Source organism: Malania oleifera, chromosome 5 (genome assembly GCF_029873635.1).
Source record: "Malania oleifera isolate guangnan ecotype guangnan chromosome 5, ASM2987363v1, whole genome shotgun sequence".
Taxonomy (NCBI): Eukaryota; Viridiplantae; Streptophyta; class Magnoliopsida; order Santalales; family Ximeniaceae; genus Malania; species Malania oleifera.
Window position 1 is genome coordinate 109822045 of NC_080421.1, and position 8689 is coordinate 109830733.

At 36.5% G+C, this 8689-nt stretch overlaps 1 protein-coding gene across 1 annotated transcript; it reads right to left on the reverse strand.

Annotated features, from left to right (window-relative positions):
* Positions 1 to 315: 315 nt before the first annotated feature.
* Positions 316 to 1380, reverse strand: LOC131156120 (transcription factor MYB108-like). Its single transcript, XM_058109568.1, has 2 exons — positions 1209 to 1380; positions 316 to 1016 (listed from the first exon to the last, which is right to left on the reverse strand). Exons 1-2 carry the CDS (start codon positions 1378 to 1380, stop codon positions 316 to 318), a joined length of 873 nt encoding a protein of 290 aa, XP_057965551.1.
* Positions 1381 to 8689: the final 7309 nt, after the last annotated feature.

The following is an 8689-nucleotide window of genomic DNA, read 5'->3' on the forward strand; positions in this document are numbered from 1 at the left end:
AGCAGTACCCTCAGAACCGAACTTCAATTCTACCCCATGGAGCATTCTCTACTGATGATCCCCCCAACTTGTTCTTTCAAAGTTTAAATAAATCAAATAAACTTCCTCTACAAGCAATTTGTGGCTGTAGAGTTTGCACCTATATATATTACACATCTTCCCTGTTCTTCAGTAAGTCCTATCCTCACCTACTCATATATATATATATATATATATATATATATATTTATATACTCATTTAATTTTCTCTGTACAGAGCAGCCCGTGGATTTTGAATATGTTTATAGATAATTAATGGTTGTTTTCAGCCAAAAGTCAATTTAAATTCAGCTGCTGCTGTAAGAACCAGATGTCCTCATCACTCCACATGTTCTCCACTAACGACTCATCTCCACCTCCCACCCACTGCTCCGAGACCTGAAGATCCGACCCGTTCAATTCCGGGCAATAACCCTGCCCGTTTTGCGCACTGTCCTGCTGATAATTGCAGCCCGGGAAACTGTAGGACTCCACCAGACCCGAATCCGGCGAAACCTGGGCCTCTGAGGACTCCGACGAAGTCCCGGACACAACCTGCCCGTACCCGAATTCGCAGCCTGCGCCGCCGGGGCTAACCTGCAGGAGGTCATCGTACCGATCGTCGGATACCTCAGAAGTAGTGCTGGCGGGGGAGGAGGAGTTGGGTAGTCCGCCAGCGGAGGATTCGGACTCGGCCCGGATTCGCTCGAGGAGGCGAGGGATCCAGACGCAGCGCATGGTGTCCCGGAACTGCTGGCTGTTGACGTCGCACTTGAGCTGCTTGGCTTGTTTCTGGACCCGGGTCCGCCAGTAGTTCTTGATCTCATTGTCGGTTCGACCCGGCAAGAACTGGGCTATTTTCGACCACCGGTTCCCCCACCGGGTATGAAGTTCCAGAATCAGAAGTTGCTCCTGCAGGCTTATGTTCCCCCGTCTCACGTCCGGCCTCAGGTAGTTTAACCATCTCAGTCTGCAGCTTTTCCCTGTTCTCTTCAAACCTTCACGCAAAAATTCAAAAAAAAAAAAAAATTAATGGGTATTTGGTTTTTTTATAAGGAAAATTAATGGGTATGTGTGTTTATATATGTGCATGCAAAATTTGGAAAAGAAAAAAATTAATGGGTATTTCTTTTTGTTGATAATTAATGGATGTGTGTGCGTGTGTGTGGAAATTAGTATAAGAAATTCACCAGCGCAGCGGGCGAGAGCGTTCCAGCGGCCTTCACCGTAGATGGTGATGTAATTGGTGAGGATGAGGTCTTCTTCGGCAGTCCAGGGGCCTTTTCTGATGTCCATATCGTCTTCTGCTTGTTGAACTGCGCTGCTGTTATTGCAGCTTCCGACGCTAATATGGGGATCCATGAGAGAGAGAGAGAGAGATAGAGAGAGAGAGAGAGAGTGAGAGAGAGAGAGAGATGAGTTTTGTTTTGGATTAGAATGGAATAGAGACGATGGACAAGGAGGTGGGTTATGTGTATATATATAGTGGTACAAATAAAGAAGGGGGTATTTAATTATTAATTTATTTAGGATTGGGCTGACAAGTGACAAATGTTGAGAGAGAGAGAGAGAGAGAGAGAGAGAAGAAAGGAAAGTGGCATGTGGAAGAAGTGAGAAGAAGAGAAGTGGCATGTGCCAAGACAAGCCGCAAGTTAAATTTTATTAATTATGTGTGTGTGTGTGTGTGTGTGACTGTGTATATTAGTATATGCTTAGGGTTTAGGCATGCACTGACTTGCTAAGCAAGCTAGCAGCCTAGATGAAGTGGCTATATGTGCATTAGGAGACGAAGAACCGTTCTTTATTTTATTTTTATTAATATTGTAAATAAATAAAAAAATATTAATATTTATGAGAGTTAGAGAGACCCCACTCTTGACCCTTTGACTTTTTCGTCCTCTCCAAAATCCTAAATTAAATCGAAATCTGCTCCTTCCCCACAAGTGGTAAGTGTTCATGTATCTTTGCTGCCACTAACAACATGCCTATATGATAATGATATGATACAAATCCTCATTCTTCGAGGAAATTAAAATTTTAAAATATATATATATATATATATATATATATTTAAAAACGAAAAGGAGAAAGGCTGTACATGTTCATGATCAACTAGGTAGACGAGTTGGTGTTTTCTTTCTTTTAAATATTGAAATATTCTATGGGGGTCTTGTTTGGAGGAGGTGGGGGTGTTGTTTTTTCTTAAGACTTATAATAGTCTCGATCAACGTATCTTTATCAGCATGTGAAAGTTGATGAAAGGAAGACAGACCCAGGTCGGTCTGAAGCCCCATCAATTACATCTTGAATTTTGATTTTCTTTTAATTGATTGATTAATGGCTACACCCTTGTTTCTTTTTCTTTCTTGGGTCTGCTAGCTGGGCAGCCTTAGAGGACTAACACTTCTGGTCCATAAATCATAATTCCTCCTCTCACCACAATAACTGGGCTATGCCGAAATCTAAATCACAATCTCTCTCTCTCTCTCTCTCTCTGAGCAAGAAGGAAAATGCTCAGCATGCTGCTAGTTGTCGATTGAGTTATGAAAGCCAATTGTATATTCACACGCAGAGGGTGTAATCTTCATTCTCCATATTGATTAATTAATCTAGATATATTTTTATATTGTAGGTGAAAAGGTAGATTGATCCTGAGAATAGGATACGGCCTGCTTAAAGAAGCAACTTGAGTAAGTGGCTAGGCAACCTAGGCAATCCAGATTTATGTGGCTTGTCAGTTGCAGAAGGGTCACTAGATTGACTACCTAAATTATAAAAAATGGAGGAACACTGCAAGATCGTGTATGTTGCATGAGACAATATGATCAATGAGAAGTTATTGCCATGTTGGGTTTTAAGGGTTTTAATGTTGTGCATGGAAGGGGACAAATCACAAATCAATTTTTAGAAGAACTATAAATATTGAGAGTAGATTTGTAGAAATCAACTCAAAAAGAAAGAAAAAAATGTCAATGCATACGAAAATGATGCAAAAATTGGCTTCATGAGAATACTCGATACTTAAGGTTACAATATCTCTATATTAAGTGGTTGATCTCCTAGGTTCTTGCGTCCACTCAAAGATGAACACATACTGATCCGAATCAAACTTCGGGGAAATGCTCTGAAAGCTCAAGTAAATATGCTGATAAAAAAGAAGCTTAATTGAGAGAACTTGGTGGTTAGGCTTTCAATGCGTACTTATCTTTTCCATTCTTCCTTCACTCATCTTATACAGAGCGTCCATTAATTACTCCCATGCATGTTGGAATTTCAAGATCCATCCTAGATTAATGTTCACTACAAAAAATGTTTTTTTTAGTATTAGTAATCAACAAAAAATCATCACTAATACTAGTAACGGAAAAAAATTCATCACTAATAGTTTTAGTATTGGTGACGAAATGCATTTTGTCATGAATAAAGACACAATAGTGACGAATTTGCGTTCATCACTAATAATTTTCTTGTCACTATTAACTTTTAGTGACGAATTCTAGTTGGTCACTATTAAAATTTTTAGTGACGATCTTTTTTTGTCACTAATAATTTAAATTATTTTAAAGTAATAAAAATTTTGGCAAATTTTTAGTGATGGTTTAAATCCGTCACTAAAATGCTCTCTGGAAATTTTTTAGTGACAAATATTGATTTGTCGCCACTAAATGATTTTAGTGATGAATGTAAAACTATCGCTCATTGGTCCAAGTATTTATCCCCCATATATCTATGTAATATTTGAATCTCAGACTTTGTAGTGATGGTTTTGGTTCCATCACTATTAATTAACAAAAATTTTTTTATAAAAAAAAAAATTCATAATTAACCATCACAACTGGGTATTGTTAGTAACAGTTTTGTTTCCGTCGGCATTAGTTAATGTTAATTATTTTTTTAAAAAAAAATATCATAGTTAAAATGTATTAGTGACGGTTTAAACTAAAAATATTCCCCAAATATCCTCGTTCTTCCCCTCCCCACAAAATTCCTCGCATCCCAAATCCCCAACTCTCCCTCGCACTCTTCCTCCTGCTGCTGCTTGCGATTCGCCAGAGAGCCACCAGCCACCTGGTTGCTACTGGCCGGCTAGCCGATTGCCGCCTGGCGCAACCCCAATGACTTGCCGCCCAGCCGCTTGCCGCCTAGTCGCTTGACATTTTTAATTATTTTCATTTTTGGATTGGGATTTAAGCTAATCCTTGACTGAATTAGGAAACTCTTACGTATTACTGAAATATGCAAGCTGGGTTAGTGTAGCCATTGAGCTTTTAATTGAGTTAATTTAACTAATAATATGTCCAAATTAATCCACATTAGGTTATGTCAAACACATCCTGTTGTTGCAAGCGGCGGAGAGTGGGCAATTGCCCCCAGTTCAACTCAACTAAAAGTATAACGACCTATATTTATTTTTTCACAATCTTATGACATTTTAATAGAAGTGGAGTCAAATTTTAAATATGAGCAGATTTCAAAAACATAAGAAGACCGCTAGGCTATGATTATTCAATATCACAGGCAAGTTCTATGTTATGGTTTCTCAATATATAGGTATGCAGTACCTGAGCAAGTATGTTAGGATGTGGATCATGGTGCAATGGTGTGGCTATTCCAGTAGAACCGAACCAAGCAATAAAGGACTTGAGCTCTCCACCACCAACAGAACAGTAGTCAAGAATAAAAATGTCCTTTCGCAGCTCTTGTAAATGCAGTTTGGATAGAAAACAATAAGTTAAATGCTGCATTAAAATGTCCTAAGGCTACAATCACTTCCAGATGTGTTCTAGCCTACAACCAAAATAGCCAGAATAGAAAGATTTTTACTTTGTTTTACTTATAAGTGGAGGACCAGAAAGCATAAAAGCAGCTTCATCGCAAAGCTTGTTCATGATTTTCTTTTAAATTTTATTGTTATTGTAGGAGTTATTATTATTATTATTATTATTAAAAGACAATTTTGTTATATCAGCATAGGCATGTATCTAAGAGGAGCTGTAGCTGCTGTGGCCTAGTTTAGCGCGCAAAAAACTAGGCTTGTGCTGAGAGATTGTATTGCCTTTGCGATAATATCCAAATTTTGTATGAGATAGACCACAAGTTATGTCCCTTCAGATTTTCACTTCAAAATGGTCTAATCCCATCACTTTAGCAAAGTTTATGTCTCCCTTGAAATGAGGAATAACTTCCCAAGAGGGGGTGAATTGGATTCCTTTTTCTATTTTAATGATTTTTAGACTTTAGATTTTAACAATCTAGAAAACAAGATATATATATATATATATATATATATGAACAATAATCACACTTAAGAATACTGAAATTTTAAATTCACAAGTAAATCAATGAAATCATGATAATTCAATCACCCAATCAAAATATAAAAACTTTTATTGATTTTCCTGAAAACTCATAGTATACACTTTACTTGATCAAGATTTCCACAGATTAATCAACGTACTCCCTTTTTGGGTTTCTACAAACGATTAATCAAAACGTAATTTCTTAATATCAAGTTCCTTTGTTTCTTTCTCAATTCATAACCTGCAACCTGCACTTATAAATCATATAACAATAGCAAGTAAAAATTGTAGAGTAAAGCAGAGAGAAAAAGACAAGAGTTTTTACGAGGTTCAGCTTCAACACAACCTACGTCCTCGCTTTTGGCAAAAACACCAAGGGATTCCCCTATATCAGTTCCGTTACCTGGTGGAACTATATCAATTTACAACCACTCCTTATGCTAGGCTAGAGTCCGCCTCTCCAAACAATAAACCTTTGTTTGGTCCAACAATTCAACAGCTTTGAATCGTTTTTAAGAATGATGATAATCAAATTATGTGTACAAAAGAGAACTCTCATAATAGAGCAAATTAGTACAATGATCAGCTCACTTATACTCCAGGGTAATTCAAATATAAGAAATTTGAACCTCAGTACTTAGTATGAACTACCAAATAATTTTTCAAAGAAAAATGAAAGATTCTGATTTTTGAAAGCTTTGTTTCAAAGTATAAATCAATAGTAGATCAGAATTTTAAGCACAAGAAAGATTTAGATCCTTTGAGAAATTTGAATACTTGAAGATTGCTTGATCCAAAAAAGAAACTTTGAAAAGTTGTTTGATCTAAAAACTTCGAATATTGCCGGATTTGAAAACTTTGCCGGATCTGAAAACTCTTGAGAATTGCTTAATTTCAAAAAACCTTTCAATATTGCCTCAATGATGAACATTTTAAACCTTTGAAACTTTTGACTATTTATAGATGTTTTAGAAGCCATCCATTACTCCCAAAGATTTCTAAAAATAATTTCCAAATATCTTGAAATAAATATGTTTAAAAACGTGGTTTAAAAAATATTCCCGTTGAGAGAATTAATATCAACGTTCGAGTGGCAGTCGTCTGTCACAAAATAACTCTCAACATAGAATGCAGGTAGTCGCCTGCCAGAACCAAGGCAGTCGCCTGGCTTGTACATGCAGGCTCCTGGCTGGTTAGGCAATCGCCTGTCTAGTTACTGACTTTTTGAAAAATCATTTTCTTCAAGTGGCAGTCGCTTGCCTCATCATGACAGTCGCCTGACCCTTCATTATTTTCAAAAAAATTCTCTTCTTAAGCCCTTTTTATTTATTGAAAAATACTCTTTAGAATATATATGTTTATAAACATATTTTTGATTTTCTATGACCTTCAAAATATTTGAGTTTAACCTTGAAGTACTTACATTTAGAATATCCTTATTATAACTCTTTTAGTCTTCAAACTTGATCTTCCATCAGCTTTGTGGTTGCAATCTTTCCTTTGAGATTTTCATAATATAATTTTGTTCTTCATGTTCTTGATAACCCATAAGCTTTTCTTTGTATTCTTCAAAGATTCTTTGAACTTCCTTCTGCACTTTAGCTTTACTGTTTTCCTGAAAACTTTTGCTAGAAACATATTAAACATATCATTTGTTATCATCAAAATAAGAATTGTAAGCCTTTATTAGGCCAACAATCTCCCCCTTTTTGATGATGACAAATCGAGAGCAAAAATACTAAGATTTTAATAATTATGGCTCCCTCTATCAATATGCATGATATATTTAAAAGTATAATTTATGCACATAAGTAAGTACAAAGAAACTTCCATCGAGCTTATTAAGTCACAAACCACAATAAAGATTTACAAACCATAAGTGTATTATATTTTTGCACTCACAACTTCCTCTTAAACATTTCTCCCCCTTTGGACATCAATCAAAAAGGAGAAAGAGATACAAAAACAAAGAAATGCTGCAAGTCAAAATACTAGTTTTAGAACACCAAAGATTGCCTAGCCGATAGAACTTGAATACATAAAAACACATAAAAGTGGTAGGTAAGAGCACATCAGTCAGAGGCTTCCATATTCACTTTCATCAGCTTCTTCTTCTTGTTCTTCAGATTCATCATTTCCTTCCTCCTGTTCACTGTCATCTTATCCTTCTTCTTGTTCTCCAGATTCATCCTCACTAGATGTAGCAGAGTTGATACTCATAAGAGATTTTCCTTTAGAGGAACTAGCTAACTGTTGCTCAATCTTTTCAACTCATTTATCAATTTGTGAACAATGAGTTTCTATGGATGTAACATTTTCTTGCAAAGTACCAAGACTAGATTTCATACCATCACTGAACATCATATAATGGTTGAAAAATGGAACAAACCATGAAGGAGTGTTTGGAGCAAGCTGAACTGAAGGTGTTTGGATGGAAGATGAAGAAGGTGATGGTGCAGATGAGACAGTCCTATGTCCTTTATGAAACCATCCTTGAGGAGAATTTTTATAGCTCATCCATTTTAGAACGGTGTTAGAAAAGATATCATAGTACGTCTTGCTAGTAAAGTTGAATGATGGAGTTAAACATTAAAATGAGCGAAAACCATATTCAACATTCCCGCATATGGTAGGACAACATGGGGAGCATCAACTTTCATGATAATCCACTGAATGATCACACTTGGATGATCCATCTTCTTCCCTTTGAGGATGCACTACATTACAAAACAATCCAGAAATAAAATGTGATCGTGAGAACCAGATCTTGGTAAAATGTTGTTCGTAATAAGCTTGTGCAAAATGAGTGCTTTCAAACTAAGCTGCTTATAAAGTGGAGGATGACCAAAGTTAACAGAAGTGTAAGTCATCACCAGCAGCAGAAACTCTTGTGGTGTAAAACCTTGAGCCATAATCCATTGCTTCTCAATAATGTGAATCTCAAAATCCCCTGGCTTAATTCGAAGAATCTTTCCCAAGGATATTGAATTCAAGTGGATATCTTTCTCAAGTATGTTTGTTTTGATTCCATTTTCGCATCGCTCCATGTTTGCATAAAAAATACACACAACATTGGGATAATAGCCTTTAGCTTGGTAGGTGATAAACTTATCCCATCCAATGTTCTTGAAAAGTTCCAAGATTTCGGGAAAATCAGAATTGAAGAATGTTACGTCAAGTACCTTACCTAATATCGGTTCAGTTGAAGCAATTTGATTTCGGTAAAGGTGCTTGGCGTGTGGAGTGACCAACCATTTCTCCACCTCATCATTATTTATTCTTGTGGAAGAGGAAGATCCTTTAACACCAACGGTTTTTGCTCTAGGCATGTTTGGATGAGGAAGAAAATCAAGGAAACTCTAAGTTAAGCT

What these genes read in the sequence shown, in the direction of transcription:
- LOC131156120 (XM_058109568.1), bottom strand. Translation starts at nt 1,380, where the DNA reads ATGGATCCCCATATTAGCGTCGGAAGCTGCAATAACAGCAGCGCAGTT. An exon ending in CGCTCTCGCCCGCTGCGCTG is followed by an intron (nt 1,017 to 1,208) that starts GTGAATTTCTTA and finishes TTTTGCGTGAAG; the next exon opens with GTTTGAAGAGAACAGGGAAA.